Source organism: Daldinia childiae (genome assembly GCF_008694065.1).
Source record: "Daldinia childiae strain JS-1345 chromosome Unknown Scaffold4, whole genome shotgun sequence".
Taxonomy (NCBI): Eukaryota; Fungi; Ascomycota; class Sordariomycetes; order Xylariales; family Hypoxylaceae; genus Daldinia; species Daldinia childiae.
The window spans coordinates 630,419-653,871 of NW_022984645.1; the positions used below are offsets into that span (position 1 = coordinate 630,419).

Genomic DNA, 23,453 nt, shown 5'->3' on the forward strand with positions numbered 1-23,453 from the left:
CAAGAACTACAATAAATAATTAGTTTCAATTAGGTGATTAAAAGGTTAGGGAGCTCGTACATTTGAAATTGGGTATTTCTTGAGTATTTCTTAGGTATTCCTTAGAGGCTACGGCTGAACTATCGTTATTTCGACAATATTCTCTTTCGGCATAAAAGCAATCAGGTCATTGACGCAGCTTGATCGGCTTGTGTTCCCTGGTACCCGAAGGCGGTGACTTTATATAATTCCTTTTTAGGTTAGTAATAGCGGCAGAATTAGTGATATTTTGGAGATCGCGGGGAGTTCCACAAAAAAAAGTTAGAAGCTTTCAACTTATTGCGTACCTTGAGTGTCGCAACAGCTTATAACATAAAATTTAAGCACCTGGCAATGCTAGTAGTGGTTCAATTACAAGATGGAGGTGGATAGCGACTTAGGGGTAAGCTGAATTCATACGCTGTGCGATTTTACGCAATAAATGCAACACAATTGGAACTAATACATAATATCTAGTCGCGCCGGCTTGCTCTAATCAAAGCTGTAAGATCTCTCGATGAAGATGGAACAACTGCGCTATCCGAAAAAATCTGCAGACTTTGGGTTTTACTTTCAGCTACAAAGGGTACAAGATTCCATGGTGTTGAAGAAAACATATTACGATGGCTATTCAAGAATATGAGCGGCAAGACCGAGGATGCTGAACAGGTCCGACGGTATCCTCTTACTTGGTCTCTTTTGAGCCATGTATTTCCCAAGATCCCGACGCAAACACTGGGAAGATCGCTCGCATCTCTTCGATTCGTCTCTATCCTGCACCAGACCGTAAACGACATCACCACGGCTCGAAAGCCTTCTCCTGTATCGTCAACTCAAACGAATGGAACTGCCTCAGATAAAACGAAAAAGAGGAAGAGAGACGACGGATTTCCATCCGATATCGAGGAACTTCGTACTCCGCAAGGTTGCATAAAGTCAGCTGCCGAACTATTTGGGGCTTTAGGTAGTCTCCTTGATCAGGGGGCTCGCCGCAGAGGACCTAATACTCCAGAACGAAGAGTTGGAGCCGAGCATATCAAATCGCTCTTCTCTTCATCTAATGAAGAAACCAGAGATATCGCTGCAGGACTACTTCTGACCTGCGATCGCTCACTGGGCGTTCTCGAACATGGCCTTTCCGGAGATCAAGAATCATGGATCGGCATTATAACTACTCTCTGGAATCTCCGCGTTCATAATAAAGATGACAGCCTTGAGTTTGCTAGACATATATATGTGCCTATATGTTCTATTCTAACAAGGCTACGTGGCCTTGTTGGGGTGGCGCCTGTGACAGTGACCAGCGATGGGGCTAGGAGTCTCTGGATTCGACAGCTTGAGCGGTTCTTAAATGCATACTTCGTTCGCCCTGCAAGGCATACGTTCGCGACAGACGAAAATGTTGAGGTAATAGAGACTGCTCTGGATCTGGCAAAGAGAAATTTAGGCGGCTCCGCCATTGTTACATGGGATGTAGCAGCAAGGACGCCTCGAGATTCGAGTAATCCGAAATCGAAAACTGAGCACACGTTATGGGCTCAGAACGTCTTTACGGTCTTGCTCAAAGCTATCCAACCTTTGGAACCTTTAGTTCGAAATCAAATCATCATTCAATTATTAGATACAGCTATCCAGGCAAACTCGGTTCCAAACACCACAGCTCTACGGACCGTGTGCCGAGAGCATGCGCTTGGAACGGATGAAACTGACTGGAAACTAATTTCAAAGGCTCTTGCCTGTGATGCTGATGTGTTCCTCACAGACGATTCTCTAATTGAAGGCGTTTTCAACAGAATAAGTTCTATTTCAAGCCATGATCTTATCACAAGAGAAACTGTTGTTAAGGAGGTTATTCTTCCCTTAGAAGATGCCTTCGCAAAATCGCGAAACTTCTCAGGCTTTATCCAGAAATGGCATGAATGTCTCGGCGAGAGTGCTACCGACTCATTGGGCCAATCAATATGGGTTGATGCCGAAATTCGGCAACATTTGGCTAAGATTTTGCAAAGCACGTTAACTAGCACACAATTGATCCGTATCTTAGAACGCCTAACTTCTTCAGATGTTCCTAGCGGGGCACTCTTAGTCGTCCTTGATGGGATCTCAGCGGGAATCACCGAAGAGGATTTCACGACAAGTGCTGATTCGAAGATTTTCTCCGCGCTTTTTGAAGGCAAGAACTACAAGGATATTCCGTCTTCGATTTTGTCATTAAGATGGCGTATTGCTGGCCGTATGGCTTCTTGGGAGACGTCAGAAGAGGTTGATCGGCTTTGGGTTGAGTTAAAATCGGCCCTTAAGCGCATTCTAAGGAAGGGTCTTCTATCTGACCCTGAGACTTTTGAAGCATTTGGCTATTCTTACAATGTATGGCTGGCTAACTATCCGGGAGGCAAGCATTACGCGGATCTTGCTAAACTCACGCGTTCATTTCTTGAAAGAGTCATCTCTGATATGAAAACTAACGTCGACTCCTCTGTATCACGGCCTTACATGGACTATGTGTTTAGATTCTTACCAAGGCTTGCCGATATACCGAAAAGAGAAGCCGCTGACCTCAGAGATCTCATCATAGATATGTTTTGGCAGACTGAACAGAAGTTCATAGTTGATAAGGACATGCTACTTAGTGACGCTCTACAGCCCCTCCTGCATAACTTCGATTGCGAAGATGATGAAGCGTTAATTGATGCCCTCATATCAAAACCACTTGATGGTCTTGACGATACAGAAAACCAGTCAGGCTGGACGCAACCGCGGGGCCTCTCGATGCTTTCGATTCTCTTGGACTTCCCACGCGAAGCCTTGACTAAAGGGCGGCGAAAGCGCATTATGTCTTCATGGAAAAATTGGAGATCGAAAATAGCCAATCATGCATCGCAGGATTCATTATTAGCAGTTACTGTGCTTAGATTGTTGGTCAAAGTAATGCAGCAACCAACATTTTACGAAGTAAGTAGCTGCTCCTAAACCGAAGCATTGATACTGACAATTTTATCAGGATATGGAATTTGACGATCTTGTTTACATATCTTCTAACATGTGGCAAGACGATAAAACTGTTGTTGCTTTAATTGAGAAGCTCATCGACCTGACATTACGGTTAGCAGCAATGCATATCTACCTACTCATATCTCGCGCGAGACTGACTTCACTCTAGGCAAATGGTCACTAATACCGATGGGCCTTCTCTAGCCTACTTGACCGAGGCGTCGAACTTTGTGAAGAGCCTTGAGCCAAAGGCATCGAAACACACAGCTGCTCAAATACTTCTGGTGAAGAGTATAGTCTCCGCACTGCACAACTCCTCCAACAAGTCATATATCTCAACTATCAATGTGGATGAAATCGTACGCAAACTAGAACGACAGGTACAAAATAGCTTGACCAGATTTGCGTCCGAGAACAAACAAACGGACCTGGCTATGGAAGATGAGTCTACTATACTCTCACTTTCTATAACACTAAGCGGGGCGGCATGTACTGCCGATGCTTACGAAGAGAGACGGATTGAGCTCACAGATAAGACTATCCACCAATTGGAAAGCATAAGTACATCATACGTGTCTAAGAAAATCAACATTGGCTGGAAGCTACGAGCATTCCTCTTCAGAAACCACCCAGATCGATACGACTCGTTAGGCTTATTTACGCAGTTAGGACAAGCATCTACAGCGGTTGGTGAGGATGTCGTATATGATTTGGTCGATGCCTTTGTGAAAAATCGTGATCAGCCCGTAAGGGATCGGCTGCTTGGTGAATTAATCGGCAGTGGGAAGCTGGCCGGTGGCGCTATCGGGCCCCTCCTGGCTGTTAAGAGGCTTATCGAGCTGCGTCATGGTGAGTTTTCCTACAATTAATACTCTCAAACAAAGCTATGTCTAACGTCATTTTAGGACCTGCTACCTTATCATCTAGTGCTGAGGCGCAAGATATTATTGACCTTGGCGTCGTACATGAGCGACTTGCCTCTCTACTAAGCAAGGCAGAATCTCTCCGACACTTCAAACAGTTGTCTGAGATCTTATTGCTGCTTCTTGATAAGCACGCTAACTCTATGGCCCAGTTCAATATCGAGACAACACTAAGCAGTGTTGTTCATGTATGTTCACAGACAGGCCCTAAAATACAGGACCATAAAGCAGCAGGAGAGATTTACGATAAGTTATACCGATTAGTGGCCCTTATACTCAAACGACACCGACTTCGCTTGACGGGGCACTTCCCGATCCTGCTTGCCGCATTGCGAGCACTCCTTGCTACTTTACTGGCCGACCCTGGCCTCGATAAAGCAGATGCAACATTCTCACAGGCTTGTCCACCATGGCTTGAATCTCACCTGCAGTCGAGACACGCAGAACGGTTCACTCGCCTCCTCATGCTTATATGTGAGCCAAGCGCGGCATCGGTGGCCCGCACACGATCGAACGAATTAGATTCCGCAACAGACATTGCGAAACGGACAGCGGGGCAGGACATGTTCACCATACTAGAGTTATATATCAAACTGCAGCTTGAGGTGAACGTGCCACGAGACATTAGAAAAGCTCTCGAGCCGGGCGTCTACTCAGTCCTCGACATCACGCCACAGGGATGTAGGAGGGTACTGAATGAATCCCTAGATGCGAACGGGCGCGCCATATTTAGGGAGATGTTTGCGAATTACAAAAAGTTTGGGAAGTGGACTGGTGTCTAAACCGAGTCTCGCCCTCGTTAGGATATAATTGGTGTGGTCAGCTACTATAGATACCCCCCTTCACACCATCAGCCCGAATATAGAATCGAATAGCCAAGAGATGTGCCCGCAAGTGGAGTAAGATATCGGGGAATCACATCGCAACCATAGAATAATCTGCTTACCTATATTATTGAACATATTCAGCCATATCAAAAGAATGGCTATTATAACGCTGCGGCATAACACTCGCCGCATAAGCATATAATCTTAAAGTCCTGGGGGGGAGTTCAGCTCAGGACTCCTACGAGGTCAACACCAACATCCTCGGAGATGCTATAACGAAGGTCTATTTTCTAATTCTTTAGTCGTAATACGTATCACAACCTAGGAATACGTAACGTCATTTCTGTGGACGACTGTACACTTGGCAACGTTGGTCATAGTTTAGTTATCAACCATGAGGCATGAGAGTTCCGCCGAGATATGATGTTGGTGCAATGCGGCTTATCATTGCGCCATAGGGACAACTCGTGCGTATGTAGGAAGTATGTATGTTAGGTACCTGTTTAAGCACCTAAGCACATGCTGTAGATATGAAAGTATTGGACCCGCTGACCTGGAGACGTCCACACCGAGATCCGGAACGGGACTACTGCACCAAGCCGAAGCGGACCGGCGGCCTCTTAGTGGATCGATTATTCCAGCCTTATAGCTCTGTCTTGCAGGCATCTCACTCCGCCATCGCATCGTAATTACATACGTCGACCAATCTATTAACGAAACTAGCATTTCAATTAGTCAAGATGAACACATCTCCATTTGTCAAATCCCGAGTTTTTTTCTCCTTCGTACTCGAGCAGTCGCTTAGTCCGCGGAGAAGAACAAGAATAACATGGTTCATCATCAGCAGCAGCAGCAGTAGTAGCAGTAGCAGCAGCAGCAGCCAGCTCCATGGCCTAATTTCGAAGTAAGCCAGTGCGTTTATTAGAGATGACAGCTCGGGACCAATTAAATGCTGATCCAAAGGACTAAATTATACTCGGGTCAAGCTACCTGCCTCGATTAAATGCTCAAAATTCATTGCGAAATCTGAAGAGCTCCGGAAAGCTCGCCGAGGCCATGGCGAACTAGAGCGATCGCCAAGGGCGCGATGTCCAGGGGAGGACCCTGTCTCGTGATTTATAGTTCCTTTCTACTTACCTGCCTACCTGTCTCGCGACGCGCCGAAAACTCGCTTGCATAGGCCGAACTATAGGTACTAGCTTCGACTTTCTAGAAGAGCCGGGCCGATTCATATTGTCCGGACGGGCCAAGAGAGACAATGCCGGCGCGTGGCAAAGATGGTATCGGGCCTGGATCGTGAAAACTTAGATTGATTTTACTATATCATCGCTAAAGCGGAACCTTCTTCTCGGCGATGAGTCTACCGAAGAGAGAACTTGATGAACTTGATATTCCCAATGCAGTATAGCAGCTAGCATTCGCGGGTCACCTCGACACGTGGTGGATAGCCCAACCGAGTCTAGGTTTGAAGAAACGTTGCAGACATATACTGAGATCCTTGGTTGATGGCGAGAAAGCTCGCGGGACCTACTGGTTTGAGGATAAGATCGGCAAGTTCCTCACTTCATTTATGTCGGCCGCGTCTGGCAGATGATATCAGCCCGGCACTCCAACCAGTTATTTACATTGTATTGGGTTTTGCGCCAGTATCGGCTGTATTATTAACTGCGCCCTTACCCTTCACGAACCACCTCGTCGACCCATCCAGCCATCGTCAGGTTGGTAGTAGTCGGCAATGAGAGGTGGACAAATCAAAATGTAAGATGCGTAAACATGGCTTTACCGAGCTCTACGTTCGTCTCCTCCCTCCGGTCCCCCTTTGTCCCCCGGACGTGAGAAAATCGCTCCGGGTTGCCTCGGTGTTCAAGTTGTCTCGAATGTCGACCATAGAACACCACTAGATGAGAGTGGCTTGAGTGGACGTGAGAGGTGCTTCGGGGCAATGCCGCGGCAAATCCGTGCCGTTTACAGTGTAGCCCACATCACATCTCGGTCGCCCTACACGGCTTAGGCCGTACTTGGCGTCACCCGAACATCGCATGTGGGCCAATTATACATCCAGTCATACATCCAGTCCCTGATTGCACATTACTTCCCACCGGCTGCCTAATTGGGAGACTTTTCCCTAGAACCATAGAGGCGTTAAGGAAAAAAAAAACTAGAGGTTCGGTAATAGTCCCAGTATAACAGCCTGTATATTTGCTCCTTTTTCTTGGTCATAATGGACTTTTGTCATTTTTTGCTGTTTTAATATCAGCATTGATAATTTTGTCCCTCTTCTATTCCCTCGTTTTTCTTTTTTAATCGTGTAAATTTCAGATGTAGCTAAGCCTTTTTGCCTGATATGCCCGTCACAGTCAGGCCGTCAAATCATGGGTCGACATCCTGGGCAGGTCACAAATACCGACTCGCATCGTCGCCCGAGATCTTGCTACATTATACACTAACCGACGACACGCGCACCAGCCCGCCGCGGGCCAGACAGTTGGTACAGAGTTCGTTTGCAGGGCTCGAGAGGAAGGATAACGTCTTCGCTACTAAGAATGGATTTGTTCATGCGTGCGTGGATGCGTATAATGAGCATCATTGCCTGGTGATAAGGCCGGAGGATGTCTGGTTCGCTATCCTAACGCAGTTTTGTTCCTACGTTAATGGGCACGCGGAGGAGCTGCGCAAGCGATTCTGCACCTACGAGGGCCAACAGGAGTTACATATCGACGTCGATCTAGACGATGCCGACCATGGTAAATTGGCGTATTTAATGACTAAAGTATTGGGCGAAAGACTGCGGGACGAGCACTTGCAACAATGGGTCCTGCCGGCTTTCACGACTACGACTAAGATAGACCAGGCTGTCGCCAGCATCATATTCATGGGCACGATGCAGAAGTATTTCACATATAGTTGGGGAACGCGATGCGGAATACCATCCGTAACCTTACTTGGCGAGGAAAGCGATTGGACCAAGATCCGGGAGCGAGTTGAGCGGCTGGAGACCTTAGGCTCGGAACCGTCCCGATGGCTTCGGCTACTTAGGCCTATCTTAGACGGGTTTGTTACCAGTTTCAGAGACCCAGAGAGTGAGACAACAAGGAGATTCTGGCAGGGCATCTGCAATGAACAGGTACCTAATGGTAGCGGTACTACGACTTACTCGGGATGGATTACATCGTTCTGCTTCTGGGACGAGAGCGGCAGATGTCTGCACGGGGCAAAACCGGGACAGGAGGTCAGGTTGACGAGGAGCCAGATGCCGAGCGGGTTCAGCAAAGTGCCAGTAACGCTGCTAAAGGACGGTATCGAGATCCCGACCGAGATGGTAGCCGGGTCGATGGCGATACGAACATTTCGGTCCAAAGAGGTGGTCAACGCGGGTGGCAGACCGCAGATGCGTCGAGGCACCGGAAATGATACGATACAGCCCGAAGTCGGATGGTTTATGTATAAGACATGACATGACCCTGCTAGGGGATATGGTAGTATTCTACTACTATAACTAATGGTAAGTAACAAACCTCGTATATGCCTTGAGAGAATTAAGAGACTACGCTATCCACTTTTCTCCACATGAACCCGGCCAAGGACGGAGTAACTAACCCCTTTCTTATAGTATAATCGTAACCCGTCCACGAAGCTAGGAGTTGGAGTTCCTGCGACCGCGAGCCGCCGGGCTGACTCTCGGGTTCATTCATGCCCGATCATCTCAACTCTTTCCTGGAAAGGGTAGCTTTAATAATATTTGAAGGACGATGCACCCATACGAATGCCCTTCTTAATTCTAAAGGAGATATAATATCGACCTTACACAATACTCCCTCATATCTACAATAACGTAGTGTACATAAACCCCGCCCTATATCAGAAGCGGCTGGGTTCGCGGTCAAATACTAGAACTTCTGGGGGATGATCGTGGCTATCGGGCCGAAGTCTCTGTTTGTCGTAGGTGGATAACGCGGAGTACGCACTTGCCACTCTTCCCCGCTTCGCTTCGCGGTGGAGGTGACATAGACTTGTTGTCTATCATTGCGTTGATCCAATATTTATAAGACACTGGTCTTGAAAAAAAAATTTGGTCAAGGAATACCAAATATCCCAGAGTCTAGCAAAGGTGTCGCGAGGGACGATACTTGCAGTGTATACCAAGAGGCGGCACCGCCGAAGGGACCATGGCGTATGAGCTGTGGGCGTGGATGTCATATAGCTAGCTACACGACTCCCGGACTTAATGGTTGGATGGGGTGGATACCCAGATGACGGAGCTCCCTGCTTTCCGGAGGAGTCCTGTCGAAGCCGGGCTTCGACTTCTGATAGGTATGACGCGATGTCTGTATATAGGCTACGATGCCTTCTCACTTGGATATATATACCTACCTATAAATATGTACATATACTTTTTTTGACGAGGCTGTGCGTTATCGTAGGTAAATAATCAAGCTCCTGACATCGTATAGTCTATGAAAATTCTATCATGGATGTTACATGTTTCTATAGAGCTTTGACGACCTTGTTGGGACGAAGTATTACCGGCTTTGCACTTTCTATATGACGGTATGGCCTACATTCGATGAATATAATAAGGATTTAAGACTTCTACTATGTTTACCCTAGGTATAACTATATAAATCATTTGAGCAATCCCGTAATCTATTAACGAGTAACCCCTAGTATGCTCACGGCTTTCTTTATATTCTACACATACATGCTTGTCAATCAATACTATGGTAAGAGAGTAGGAATGCCTCTGAAGGCTTTGAAGTTACGTACCTAAGACGATGTAAGACAGGTAGTCAATACCCAAGTCGTCGTAATAGCAGCAATAGTAAAAGCCAACCAGGAATCCACCCCGGTCAAGACCACCGTACCGAGCAAGATACTACAAAGGGGGCTAAAAACAATAGCGAACAAGACCGACGTAGTCTCTCCTATGCTAGCATATAAAATATTTGCGTCTAAGCTTTATATCTAACCCTCCAGGGTCCCGCAGCTGATTGGATTGCGGCTACGAGCGTTTATCTCAGCATAGCCCGATGCCAAATTACCCAATCTTGGCTGTCTAACCACGAACGCTGACCGCGAGAGCAGCTAATAGCACGGTACCGAAGAAACATGCGGGCCAGAAGACTTGCCGCAAGCTAAGCTAAGCCCGCGGAGGTGAAGGCGCCTATATATTATAGTATGGCTGGTTGAGGGAGTACCGGGCTACGACACAATACCAACCGAAAGCCTTGATGGTAGGGACAACTGGTAGCCTGCCGAGCTAGACTTCACCCTCGGAGACGAGTTGTTCGGTGTGGGGTGGCATATTGGATATTAGATCTGATGACATGGTTCTTATGATTCCTTTCTTTGGATTATCCCTAGGTAGTTGATGAATATAATTTAGACTCGGTCACTAATCCATATTATTTATCTCACCTCCCATAGGTAATGATCTTATGCTGATTTCGAATGTGGCTACTATGCCATTTCCACAGATATTTAATGCTAGGGTTAGATTAAACTAAAAGGGGTCATTGCTGTTTCATGTCTTTCTTAACCGCCTCCGAAATTCGCGTTAAGGAGCTTTGACTAGAATAATAGATTAGGTATCTGTTAGACATAGCAAGCATAGAAAGAAGAAAGCTCTTCGTAGGAGCACTGTATTTTCCAGACAACAATTAATCAAGCCGCCACCTAAGTATACATAAAACGTTCCCTGATGCCCTTTTCTCTGTCCCTGCCTAACGCCTTCGCCAATAAATGCGACCTGAATAGTTTCGTAGTGACGGAGGTAGAAGACTAGAACATAGAACCGATTTTTGGTTCTTCCAGGTATCTGGATGACTTGTACAGGAGTACCTTATAGGCACTGCCGTTTCTCAGGAGTCGTCGCCATCATATAGTAACGGCCAGAGACCGGCTTCGGGAGGCGTGGGCGTGTTGCGAACCCTAATTACATCGTATTAGAAGCCTTAAGGGGGACCGAAGTCGATGCGTGGTTTCCCCTTTCTAATTCATTTGCCGCGACGAAGCGTATCTCAAAGTTTGCTAGATGAGATCTGTAAGTTACAATTACGGAATTTGGCGGGCTCATGAATCTGGCCACTGATCCACGAGCTGGTCTAATCGACCATCCATCAACGCCTCGGCATTCATCCGCACGCTATATCTTAGCACCTTGGTCATTTTCTCCTGAAGACCTTCGCCGTGATCTGATATATCGCTGTTGCTCTTTTTCGGACCGGCTGGAAGATGGATCTGGAACAGTGATGGTTCTACAGTTAAGCAGTTATGGTGACCTCGATTAGGCTCCCCAGTCCCCTCGCAGAACCACCTCAGCTCGATATCAAACGCCGAGGTCATATCTTTCAACCCAAGCTCGTATAGGAGTTTCCGCGCCCCTTGTTGCGTAACCGCGTATGCCAGAGAGCAGACGCCGTCTTGCACGTGGTGGACAACCCTTGTGTGGCTCGGATACTGTTGTTTTAGGTCACTTGGCTCGTAGATAGACCATAGATGCTTATGCTGAGGGACGGTAACGTCGTTGGGGCGCACCACCCGGCCCTTGGGTACGATTTTCTTGTCCATGAATGGAAAGTGCATTCCGCAGTGACCAAGCCAGAGCACGTCCCAATTATCACCGTACGGGGATTTCTTGGGAGCCGTCGTAGCGGGTAATTTGCCGAATGTAAGGTCCGGAACGGCCGAGGGACCGTTCCCGGCTGTGGGGAACGTTGGGTCAGTAAACTTGGATGACCCTGTTAAAGGCTGCGTCAAAGCATGTGCCGACAAGGCGAAGTCGTGCATCTGCTCTCTAATCCTAACATCCCAGTCGGCATCGTCTTCCATAATTAACGCCGACGATAGGTTTCTCCGAACGACTCTAACGGGAGGTCAGTAAGACGCGGGAGTCCCCGAACTTGGAAGATAGGTAGTATTCACGAACTCTTGAATCGCATTAATATGCGCCCGCCAGGCTCCCAAGGTGGGATTATCTAAACGTTTAAGTTCATGGCTGCTCGGGATGGCTTTGTCAGGTATATCTTTGCCATCGACGCCGTCTATAAACTCGAACTCGAGATTACTGAGGGCAGTCTGGAGTATCATCCCATCGCGGCGATCTGTGCGGGACGGCAGACCAATGACGAATATCTTCTCGAACTGCACAATGATGTTAGATTTGCAAGAAGGCAGTAGTATTAAATATATAGGCTTCAACTAACGCCAAGAGTGTTGTTGCGAATATCGTCGATATCCGCTAACTCGAGCTGTGGGGTTGTCGCTGTCCTTCCGGCGGCGTTGAGATATGGTACTCCCTCTCCTCTGGTGGAGAGAAGGTATATCGAAACGACCAAAAGGGCGCTTACAGCGATAAGAACGGGATAGGAAAGTCGGCGTGCCGACGATATTAGGAAAGACATTGGAAACGGTAGATTAGCATCCCATGTCTTTAATCAGTACCTAATGTATGAAAAAAAAAAAAAAAAAAAAAGTTAAATGTGAAATTAGTTACAGCTTCCCGAAAAACTGTATGCTGCTGCTGTATGTACGACGCTACGTTAGGTACGCAGGGTACGTCTAATGTTAGGCGGTACCTACCTCTAAGGTAACCTTGAGATACATGCAAAGAATTAAAATAAACTCAGGGGGGCGATCATTCAACGAATAGGGCGACCTGTAAAATGACGAGTCGCTCAGCTCGCAGTTGCTTGGCCATTCTCTTTATGCACGTTGGTAATGTTGGTAACAAACGAGACTAGAAAGGGTTTAGCGCATTCTTCGTGCTTTACTACTTTACTGCTTTGTAGCCTAGTTGTGGATCCACTGGTACGATCGTAACTACTTGTAGATATCTATACTCGCGTGGAAACCACCATATTAATATGTACATTCTAAACCTGTATTACCTATGACATATGCGCTACCGATATATTGACTTAGCTGCCTTAGTGCTGACATACTAAGTTTTGCTATTTTGTTATATTTGTTGCTATGCGATGGTGGCTACTTGCATCCTACAGATATATCCAAAATATTATTACATATACTATCTGAAATATATATATATATGTCATGATACAACTAAACGCGACCTCGATTCAAATTCATACATTTTAATAAAATAGAAGAACTTCAAAGGGTTAGTTAAGTGGAAAGAAGAAGCAAAGAAAATAAAAAATGGTCGAGTTGTGCAAAAGTTCCAATGCCGTGTAATGGGTCCAGTCCGAACAGTCCTAGACTCCCCTGGTATAGGCGAACCAGTGTTGGTTGTATTTACAACATAGCCGCCAGGATTCAGCTCCACGTTTCAAAATTACTTTTCTTCTCTACTGCAGCCCATGCTTTAGCACATGGGGAACCATGGTCCAAGTTCTCGAAGCCCTACAGAATTCTGTAGTACTATTACTGTATTGTGCCATACATACCCGCATACCCTCCCACACAAGCCTAGACCTTTTGCTGACAAAAGCTTGTTGGCGTTCCGTTCCGTTCCCAAGTAACTCCCATCTTCGTTCGTCTCTTCCTGATCTCTGGGATAGGAATTTCTTCTGTTTATCCCACACCGTAAACGTTATGGGCTTATGAGGGTCAACATCGCGAACCCTCTTGGCTCCAGAAAGATGCTTAGGCCATCATCGCTCATCGCCTTCGTAGCGGTGTTCGCTACCTCGACCGTAAAAGCGCAACAAGAATCGCTCAAGGTCGGCAAGTTCTTCAACCCTCCTAATGCTCTCGACGGGCCAACCGATTATTCGACGAACCCAGTATGGACGCTCGGCGAGATCCAAACTATCAAGTATACCACCACATATTCGAATTACACCATTGATCTATGGCAGCAGAGCCGAGATGTAAGTCATGACGTTAAGGCCGCTTTCCTTCCCTGTCTCGGCCGATATTAGAGGCAGTAAACTTCCCTATTAAGTTAATTGACGAATTCTTTCTGAGTCGTTCCTTAAATTCATAAATCCATAAATCTCTTGTAAGCATGATCGCTAACTCCAATCGATATAGGGTGGCTCTGCATCAGCTGGACCAAGCATATTTCGTAAGAAAAATATCATAAACCCTTTTCCAAGACGTGACAGCTGACTTAAGCAGAGACGCGGTCTGGTGCTGTAACTCAATTTGACTGGTCGGTCCAAGCATTCGAGTTCGACTTATCGAATTTCGACGTGTTTTTCCTTTGGCTGTCACCATTGCAATCGGATGACCCGAACCCGCTCTCTGTCACCTCGCGTTACTTTAACATCACAAGAGCCCCCGCTAGTACGAGCACATCTTCATCGTCGACTAGTGCCTCTAGTTCATCTAGCACTAGCCCGCCATCCAGCAGTGCTACCCAAAGTAGCACCTCACTACCTGCTGTGTCAACAACGGCAGACGCCGACAGTAGTTTAAGTGCCGGTGCTTCAGCTGGTATCGGTGTCGGCGCCGCCCTTGTAGTTATCGCCCTCGTAGCAGGCGGCTTCTTTTTGTGGAGGAGGCGGAGGAATAGTAACAACTACCAAACACCTGCAGCCGCTGCTGCTGCTACAGGTCCTAATCATAACGACAATCTGCCAGAGATGCCAGAAGTGACGCAACTTTCAGCGCAGAAACCGCCATTGTATCCCGTGGAGCTGGAAAGTGGCGGATATCCCCCTCAGTACTACCACCCCGAGAGACCCGAGAGGGTTGAACTCGACGGAACACGCCGCTCTGAACTCGATGGAGGCCACTAAATCCCTGATTCACGTACTGGTTTGGTTAATTTATTAGCGACACGAAAATGAAGATCGAAGGGCTGTTTGATAGAATAGACTCTTGTTTCAAACCGAAACGCGGCCTTTTCCGAGGTGCTTGGAAACACATGTAATCCTAGATGGTGCGGACTGGATGCGATGATGCATTGGCGGATTTGGATACTATGGAATGTACATATTATAGATACTACAATACCCCCTTTTATATACCCTTAATGTTACTAAGGAATCTTATCTTTTTTTTTCGCTGGAAAGGCAGGTTTCAATGTTTGGTTTGTATTCAAGACGTTTACTTGACTTTATGATATCCCGGTTCGAAGTTGATTTTTTTAATTTATTGATTTATTGATGTTGTACAATATACGATTACATACATGTACATCTGTACTGTTGTCACATCCTTCCTTATAGTTTCGTGACACGTGACACGTGACATCTGCGTCAGCCATGGAAAGTGAGTTTAACAGATTAGGTTAGATTTCTTAGGTATAAGTCACGATAAGGTGGTAAATATATGCGGCTTTGAACGTGGCTGGCTCGAGGGGCGTAGCTAAGATAAATAGTGCCATATAGATAGACAGCGACGTTCTTTCGAAATAGCGTATTTGGCATAACAAAGAATCATAAAAGAGATTATAATAAATATATCAGGACCATCAACTCTACAAGAGCCTTAACTTACCATTAGCTAAACCCAGTTATAACCGAACTTCAGCTTATACCTATCTTCCAAGGGCAGCATCACACAAAAATCTCGTATAGTTTCCGACCCGATAGTCACACAGCAGCCTTCACGTATCCGTTCATAAGAACGTTCAAAGCACCTTCGTCATTATCAGAAAATATTTTTTTATCAGAAGATGAGACGATGCCATTCATTCCAAACGCTAGGCTCATGCAACGATGCTGAAAGGAAAAGATTATCCGTGATAATTCCATGACAATGCGGTAACGTAAAACACACCCTATATACCCGAGCCCCAAGTAGTCTCGCTACAATCAATATATACCTATTACTCCCAAGAAACTATAATCCCCAAATTAGAAGAAAGAAAGAAAGAAAGAAAGAAAAAGAAGTTTAGTGATTGTGCTCTTTCTCCTCTAGTTCGCGCATATACTTCACAAATCTCTTTTTGTGAGTCTGCGTCCGTTAGCACTTAATATTACCAAGTTGGTGATGTAATGAGTATAGACTTACCATTCCAGCATAGCATCCGTTTCTCAACGCGCAAATATATCGTAAGCCGAGCTTCGCAAAGCATTCATACACCAAGTCCATGGGGGAATTAATATCTAAAGCAAAGGGGGCTGGGTCTATGTAGGGGGTGAAGTCGGTAGGATCCCGCTCCGGAGACTCGTCTTCGTCGACGTTTGGTATATTCGCCATGAGGCAGAAGCTGGAGCTCTCATCCTCGAGGCTATCCAAGGCATATTCCAAGTCAGGGGCCGGGATCAGGCCGACGAGGACGTCATCCCTAACAATTGGTAATCCTCCATCCAACTCACCGCCCCGATGAAGCAGTTCGAGTTGACCACGGAGTTGTGTGGCCGGGACTAACGGCGAGTCGCTTATGTCAATGACACGTTCTCGGCGAACGCGGGGGACTATATCAGCAAACTCGGATGTGAAGACCGGTTTATGCTTGTTATCCAGATATGGATAAGCATTCATGTTAGTAAGGAGGTCGTAGATACTGAGCGGTTCCAGGGCATCCGCTGTCCATTTAGCAACGAGAATAGCCAAGGAGAAAGGCAGGACGTAGTCCAAGCTTCCCGTAAGTTCGAAGAGGATGACCGCGAGGGTAACGGATAGTCTCGTTACACCACACATTGTTGAACCCGCAGCAATGAGTGCATACACGCCGGGCTGAACACACGTAGACTCTTGAAGAAGTGGACAGGTTCCCCAGATACCCCAGTGTGGAAACCGAAGTACTATCCATTGAACAAGATGACCAACAACCCGGCCCATGAGGCCACCGACAACCATAGAAGGGACATAGATACCGGCAGGAACCTTAATACCAAACGTGATAGTTGTCAAAAAAGTCTTGATGATAAAAGCGGCAAGAATATTTCGAATGATCCCAGGTATCTCATCAATATTTGACGGACATAGCCCCAACTCAGAATCCCTGCTATCGTCTTGGCATGGTGCAGCAAGGTTTAGCAAGAGCTTCGCTACCGGAAGCTTAGTTAAGGTGTTCCAATATCCTATGAGTCCTGTCACCAGCGCCACCAGTACAACTTCAAACAGTGGATATTTCTTGATGACTGGAATCTTACGGAAAGATAGAGCCCAACGACGCGAAGCCTTGATAAAAAGAGCACCGATAGCGCCGCCTAGTATTCCCACTAAGATGAAGCCGAATAATTCAAACCACTCCCAATCGATTTTGTACCGGATCTCAAACATGACGATCTTGTGAGTACCATACGGGTTGAGAAACTTCAAGGTCAGAGCTGCGATTATACAGCAAAAGAATGTGCGAAAAAGCGTCTTAGCCGGGAAGTAATAGGCAACCTCCTCGAGACCGAATAGCACACCACCGAGAGGAGCTCCAAACGCCACAACTACACCGGCCGCAGCTGCGGCAGATAATACTTCGCGCCTCTTACCGTCGTTATGATCGTACTTAGAGAAAAGCCGACAGCAAATGTTGCCAATACAAGTTGCAATATGAACGTAGGGGCCTTCTTTACCCAAGCTTAAGCCAGAGGCGACGCTCAAGATCAGTCCCGCGGATTTAATGATGAGAGTCTTGAAACCAAGAAACCCGTGCAAAACGAATCCGCTGAGAATGACACGAACTTCGGCGACACCACTGCCAGCTGCTGAATAGTATACCATGGGTGGTGGCGGGTCGGCTTGCGTTTGCCGTACCGCTCTGGGACTAATACTTCCGCTCTCATCGTTATCGTTGTTGTTATCTTCCGGTTGCTGAGAATAATCGGCAGCCAAGTTCTCATCTAGTGTTGACATTCGGTAAGCTGAAGGGACCACCGTTTTGGTCGTTAGGGTAAGGAGACATGAGAGCACCGCGAGTAAAAGGACGGCGATGATGTAAACTCCAAATTCAGTCCAAACTTCACCGAAGGGATGGCCACCGAGAACCTCAGACCAAGATCGCCAATCGGTACACGGACCATGGGGACAACACCTCTGTTCGCATTGTCAGCTCCCCTGCACATTCAGCTAAACGATATGCCATCATCATAATAATAACAATATATAGGGCTGAGTAGTCGGTACCTTTTCTCTTAAATACCAGGCTCGCGCGCAGAAGCCATCCTTATAGTCAAAGATGGTTGTCTCAGCCACATCCACACAATAAGCAACTACCGCGACTAGAACGCCAACAACAGCACTAAGTATCCAACCCTGGGCGCCATCAAATAAGACAACGATTCTACCCCAAAAGCCTTTCCGGCTCCGCAACTGTTTAACTCGGTAGGCATCGGCGATACTATCGTGGACCCAGTCGGTCGAGGTAAATTGGTCGTACCAGATACGTTCGTCAGCAAGAAGAGAACTCTTAGATTCGGACATGGGATCGGTCCGATCCGAAAGCGCTTGTATTAACCGTTGTCCCCATGATTCATGTCGGTTATGATATCGTGCCCCGTGAGGCGTTGCTGATACAAAGAGAAGGATTACATCAGTACGCAACGACTTTCAACGAGGATACTTCAGTAGACAAACCGGCAAAGCTATGGGCCCTTGATAGATAACCTCTAGGGGTCTCTAGGGGACTGTGGATGCGCACGCGAGAGCGTGAGGGCCGCAAGAGGGCGGTATTTTCATCAGGGGCTTCGGATATCGAAGGTGGCCTGGATCTTCTCGAACGATGGCGGTGGTATGTAGGAGAAGTAGGAACCGACCCATAGGAATCCTGCGAGGGAGGTACGGTTTCGTGCGTATTCATACCTAGGTAGTATGGCGTATCGAAGCAATAGGAGCGCGTTAGAGTCTGGTAAAACGTAGTATAACGTGATCCAGAATATCGGAGGTGGGCAGTAGCTAGCTTAGGGAACTACGTCTTGAGCAACATGAGGCGCGTGAAGCATTTAGCAGGGATTACGCGGGGAGGGTTATAGGGTCATTTGAATGAAGCACAATTCATAATGAGCAGAGTAGGTAGAAGAACGGTGGGTTTAGATGAAGCTAGGTGAGTTAGACGAGTTCGAGTGTAGGTAATTTCTAAATTAGAAGTTGTATTGTGTGATAGTTAATTGATAGTCGATAGTTGATACTGTTAATAGCGTAGTATGTCCCCCCATACCCCGGTTACGGATACACTACCTACCTACCCTACCTACCTAATAGTAAGGGGTGTAGAGAACGTCAGCAGCTAACCTCCGCTCCTACCGAGTAAGAATCATCGTACTTTCCGCCTCATTGTCCTACAATCTCGCTGTCCTTTTTGCATTTCTGTCTTTCTGCAGATTCGCCAAGAATAAGCCAATGAAGAGCTAGGTTCGCTTTCCAGTAAGACTGCAGTATCTAGAAGCTACTGTAATGGTCGGCTACTAATAAAGGTCAGATGGAGATGTTGGTGGGTGGATCGGAGATGGTGTGTGATCAAGAAACAAGGGCCTGTCTTGCAGCTTTAAAAAGCTTCTCCATTTATTAATTATTCGTTCGCGCTCGCGTTGGGGAAATAGAAAGCACGTGGAGTTAGGTATCTCATCATATCTGCACGTTCCAATGATTATAATCGATGGTGTAACAATCCCACTATTCCGTATACCTAGCACAATTAGCCCGCTGTAGCCGCGTGAAACAGCAGCTAAAGAAATCCCCTAAATTCCAAACTAACAAAAGGGTCCAATAAGCTTAGGTATCTTAGGTGAGGTATTACATCACCAAGATCCACAAACCGTTTTTTCTGCATGCATCTATTAGCCATAAGCCACAACATGAAGCCACCATTCAACTTCATCCAAACAACTTCCAAACTTTCAACCATCTTGAATATTACTCATCTCGACTATTGCTACTAAATACGGCTACCCGAGAGGTTCTAGTAGTACCATTGGGATTTGATGTTGTAGTGCTTGATAAGCTCTAATATGCCGTACTCACTTAACTCACTTAATATCTAACGTATGGTAAATATTCAATCTCAAGGATATTCGGTCCCAAGGATAACCTAGTAGCTAGTCTCGAAATCTTACGAGCTGCATGGTGCAGCCAAGGTAGATCCATCTAGCATATCCGTTCTGAATGGTCAACAGCATACCATTCTTTAGTAGTCTGCATGTGGGGGGCACAGAGCGGAATATTGCGCTATTGCATCAAACGTGCAAATAGAATGAGTAACTATACCGTAAGATATACTTCTCCGTCATGTCATCGAAACAGGAGAAACCATCTACCGTACCCAAGTTTTCCTCGTTTAAGCCTCACCTTGAGAAGCCTCAACCACAAAATGAGGCCAAGCCTGAGGAACTGAAACAACGCGGTACGCTTTCTATCTCAAGACGCGAACGCCATGATTCACCGGGAGTTATATCCCATCACACGGAGAAAGCCAGTCATAATAAGCCCCCGCAGCGACCTTCCTCGCCAGAGCAAGATAGAGACAGTTTTTTCGTATACGATAAGCGAGGTGACTCCTTGATTCGGAGATATAGCGGTAACGATCGCCGTGATATCCCTAATTACCGCCGTTTTGGATTCGGTCGTATCTTAGGGGCCAATGGCTATATGAAGATTGACCATACCGGTAGCCGTGATGAATTCTTTCTGCTAGGCTTTCGTGAAAGCGGTTCCTTGCTCGGTAGCGATAGGAAAAGCCTTCTAGCCAAGGGCGGTCATTTTAAATCGCAACCTATTAGAGTTCGACGAGAACAGTCCCAAACTGTGGCTGGCTCAGAGGACTTTGTACCCTTGAAGACATCAAGAAAGCGAAAGCGGGATAGGTCTGAACCGGCGGATTCATCGAGCGACGAAGGACAAGCCTATAGGTCAATCCATGGCAAAAGCAAAAGCCATGAACATTCCGATAGTGATATGGATTACGGCAGCGAGACATCTACAGGCTCGAGGGACCGAGGTGCGGATGAGCCCACGAATCTAAAGACGATTGAGCTGTCTAGAAAGGTCCGTGACCATCCGCAAGACATCGATGCTTGGCTAGAGCTCGTTAATCACCAAGATACTCTTCTGCGAATAAGTGGACAAGATAGTCATCATTCTACCGGAGCAGAGATTAAGAGTTTTGCTAGTATCAAACTGTCCTTACTTGAGCAAGCCTACTTTCATGCAGCCACTGATTCGCAGCGAGAGAGACTACAGCTAAGAATCATGCAAGAAGGTTCGAAGATATGGGATAGCATAACCATTTCAAAAGAATGGGAATTGGCTCTGGGGAAACACGGAGTTAGTTTTGAATTGTGGAGAGAGTATACAAACTTCCAGCAGACAAAATTATCGACATTTCAATATGACAAAATCCAACGCCACTACGCCAATCGTATGAACCGGTTAGCAAGGGAAGCCCTGATGGAACAAGACCGTTCGAACGAATTTCGAATGTACGAACAAATGATTTATGTCTTCTTAAGAGCTACACGTTTCATCGTAGATTCTGGGTATAAGGAACTTGGTATAGCAGCATGGCAGGCCGCCTTAGAATTGACGTTTGCGCGCCCACCCACTTTATCCGAGAAAATATCTATTGCTCCACCATTTGGCTTTAAGGATTTTTGGGAAAGCGAAGTACCACGGATAGGAGAGGATGGAGCTTCGGGATGGGCAACTTTCGAAGAAGGCGAGCAAACACTGGAACTTCCCGAGGCTAAAGCTCTAGATGAATTCATATCTCCAAGTACCCGAGATGGTTATAAAGCTTGGTCAATCCTTGAGCAACACCAAGCTCGGGTGGCGGCAAATCCCGTTCGTACCATGGATGTTGGACCAGAGGACGATCCATTCCGAGTCGTCATGTACGCAGACATCCAGGATATACTCTTACATCTTCCGAACGAGGCTATTCCTGGTCTTCAGTGTCAATTGTTAGACGCGTTTTTGATATTCTGCCAACTACCTCCAGCGTTCTCTTCTAGCGAAATTGTCCAGGATATGCTTCAGGATAGTTTCCTCGCTCGTAGCCCGGCGGACCCAATCACCATAGAGAGCTCGCCTAGTCTGATTATAAATACCGAGGGGCAGAATAAAAGGCCGCCAGAGTTCTCACATGACTATGAGCGAATGGAAATCACACCAGAGGTTCTCTTCCCGGTACCTAATTGGTTTAAAAATATGAAGAAGATTCGAGGCGACGTTCCCGCGGATCAATACACGTGGATTTCGACTACATTAAAGCAGCTCGTTCGTAAATTTGGCATAGGTGAGCTGGGCCCATACTATCTCGCCTTTGAATCTATAAATGAGCCCGGGCATGAAAAGAAAACGGCAAAGGCACTCCTGAAAGAAGATTCTACAAACGTCGACTTATACTTAGGTTACTGCATACTCGAATGGACAAAAGGCAACAAGGATATCGCTCGCATTACAATTCCTGCTGCGATGGGCTTGCCAGCCATCTCAGTTTATAGCAAGTTCTCCTTGAACATTGCTGCCGCATGGATGGAGCTTGAAGATGGCAACCTGACTAAAGCAACACTACAATTATGTATCTTGTCAGATGATCCCCCCTCTACGAGATCAATATCGGAAAGCCCACCAGCTTCCACAGCCCAGATACTGAAGACAAGACATTCCCTATCATCGAAACGAGACTATTTGTTGTCGTTAGGCGATGCCGAGAGTGCTATCATATATGCTGAAGGTCTAGCGCTACTTGAATATTTAACAGGGCAGAGTAATAAGGAAGCCTCCAGCGGAAGCCAAGGGGATATTTGGTCTGCAATATCTAGTATCTCTACCTGTTCCGATGAGTTAGTATCTCGAGATCTTAGGAGTAGTTCAGCTCATGAGATACTACTCCAATTTGCCGCTCGTTTACTTTACTACCATGCTAGTCAAGGGTAAGTAAATCACACCTAAGTACATAGCCCTTACATACCGACTAATACTCACTTAAATAGGCCATTTAGACCCGGGTTCCTCCGCGAGCAGCTGACGAAGTACATCAATTTCTTCCCCCAAAACACAATCTTCCTCAACCTTTACGCATGGAGAGAAGCGCGACTTAGTATCGACGATAGGGTGCGTTCAATCCTCGACAAAGTCGTTCTCGTTAAGCCACATGACTGTATTAGTAGTCGCGTGTTTGCCATTCGATATGAGTCCCGCACAGGCAACATACACTCAACGCGGGCAGCATTCGAGCACGCCTTCGAAAGTGAAGCGTGCAGAAACCATCCGGGCCTCTGGGTATCGTATATCAGGTTCTGTCACGGCAGAAAGGAGCTGAGAGCCAAGGCTAAGAGCGTATTCTATCGAGCACTCCAGTGCTGTCCCTGGTCGAAGGAGGTGTTCATGGAGGCGTTCGTCACGCTGGTTAGAGACATGGATTCTTCTGAGCTTAGGTCGGTGTATAATACGATGTGCGAGAAAAGGCTGCGTGTCCACGTTGAGATGGAGGAGTTTGTGGAGGGGTGGCGGAGGGAGCATAAGGGGAAGGATAGGGCAACACGGTAGTAGGTACAAAACCCTTGGAGTTAATATGTACAAATGTAATATTCCTTAATAGAGAGCCGTCTCGTTCTAAAATCAATACTGAATAGTCTTAAACTGAAAGACATATAATCCTCAAACTACCTAAGGTACTTACCATTTTTTTCTTAATTTTACTAACTACTAAATTGTCGTTTATTATAAATTTAATAAGCTACCATTTACCTATATCGGTGCTCCCGTACCGCATACTTCTAAACCATATCTCCGTAGCCTTGAGATACCCTGCGTAAGTTTCCGCGTTTACGTTACACCTAGGTAAAAGCGAACTACTGCAGTCCTAATGAAGCCTGATCCCAGATCTAATTAAAGGGGGAATATT

At 46.5% G+C, this 23,453-nt stretch overlaps 6 protein-coding genes across 8 annotated transcripts; 4 read left to right on the forward strand and 2 right to left on the reverse strand.

Moving 5' to 3' along the window:
* Positions 1-397: 397 nt before the first annotated feature.
* On the forward strand, positions 398-4,714 carry GL218_04486 (Nucleolar pre-ribosomal-associated protein 2; the record flags this gene model as incomplete). The annotated part of the gene is made up of 5 exons (XM_033581096.1): positions 398-421; positions 496-2,970; positions 3,020-3,120; positions 3,179-3,858; positions 3,915-4,714. The coding sequence occupies 5 exons, from the start codon at positions 398-400 to the stop codon at positions 4,712-4,714; spliced, it is 4,080 nt and encodes a 1,359-aa protein (XP_033435739.1).
* A 2,389-nt stretch (positions 4,715-7,103) lies between these two features.
* GL218_04487 (uncharacterized protein) lies at positions 7,104-8,213 on the forward strand (the record flags this gene model as incomplete). The annotated part of the gene is made up of 1 exon (XM_033581097.1): positions 7,104-8,213. The coding sequence occupies one exon, from the start codon at positions 7,104-7,106 to the stop codon at positions 8,211-8,213; it is 1,110 nt and encodes a 369-aa protein (XP_033435740.1).
* A 2,615-nt stretch (positions 8,214-10,828) lies between these two features.
* On the reverse strand, positions 10,829-12,159 carry GL218_04488 (glycosyltransferase family 25 protein; the record flags this gene model as incomplete). Its single annotated transcript, XM_033581098.1, has 3 exons — positions 10,829-11,621; positions 11,685-11,899; positions 11,962-12,159. 3 exons carry the CDS (start codon positions 12,157-12,159, stop codon positions 10,829-10,831), a joined length of 1,206 nt encoding a protein of 401 aa, XP_033435745.1.
* Positions 12,160-13,359: 1,200 nt separating this feature from the next.
* On the forward strand, positions 13,360-14,463 carry GL218_04489 (uncharacterized protein; the record flags this gene model as incomplete). Of its 2 annotated transcripts, XM_033581100.1 has the most annotated exons (3): positions 13,360-13,590; positions 13,754-13,787; positions 13,841-14,463. In XM_033581100.1, the coding sequence occupies 3 exons, from the start codon at positions 13,360-13,362 to the stop codon at positions 14,461-14,463; spliced, it is 888 nt and encodes a 295-aa protein (XP_033435747.1). The 2 variants fall into 2 exon arrangements, with proteins under 2 accessions (XP_033435747.1, XP_033435746.1); XM_033581099.1 differs by lacking the exon at positions 13,360-13,590 and having other exon boundaries at positions 13,728-13,787; positions 13,843-14,463.
* Positions 14,464-15,562: 1,099 nt separating this feature from the next.
* On the reverse strand, positions 15,563-18,410 carry GL218_04490 (H(+)/Cl(-) exchange transporter 3; the record flags this gene model as incomplete). 2 transcript variants are annotated; one of them, XM_033581102.1, is made up of 4 exons in its annotated part: positions 15,563-15,625; positions 15,683-17,647; positions 17,738-18,120; positions 18,188-18,410. In XM_033581102.1, the coding sequence occupies 4 exons, from the start codon at positions 18,408-18,410 to the stop codon at positions 15,563-15,565; spliced, it is 2,634 nt and encodes an 877-aa protein (XP_033435260.1). The 2 variants fall into 2 exon arrangements, with proteins under 2 accessions (XP_033435260.1, XP_033435261.1); XM_033581101.1 differs by lacking the exon at positions 18,188-18,410 and having other exon boundaries at positions 17,738-18,034.
* Positions 18,411-19,834: 1,424 nt separating this feature from the next.
* GL218_04491 (Protein NRDE2 like protein) lies at positions 19,835-23,095 on the forward strand (the record flags this gene model as incomplete). Its single annotated transcript, XM_033581103.1, has 2 exons — positions 19,835-22,479; positions 22,540-23,095. 2 exons carry the CDS (start codon positions 19,835-19,837, stop codon positions 23,093-23,095), a joined length of 3,201 nt encoding a protein of 1,066 aa, XP_033435259.1.
* Between the last annotated feature and the right edge of the window lie 358 nt (positions 23,096-23,453).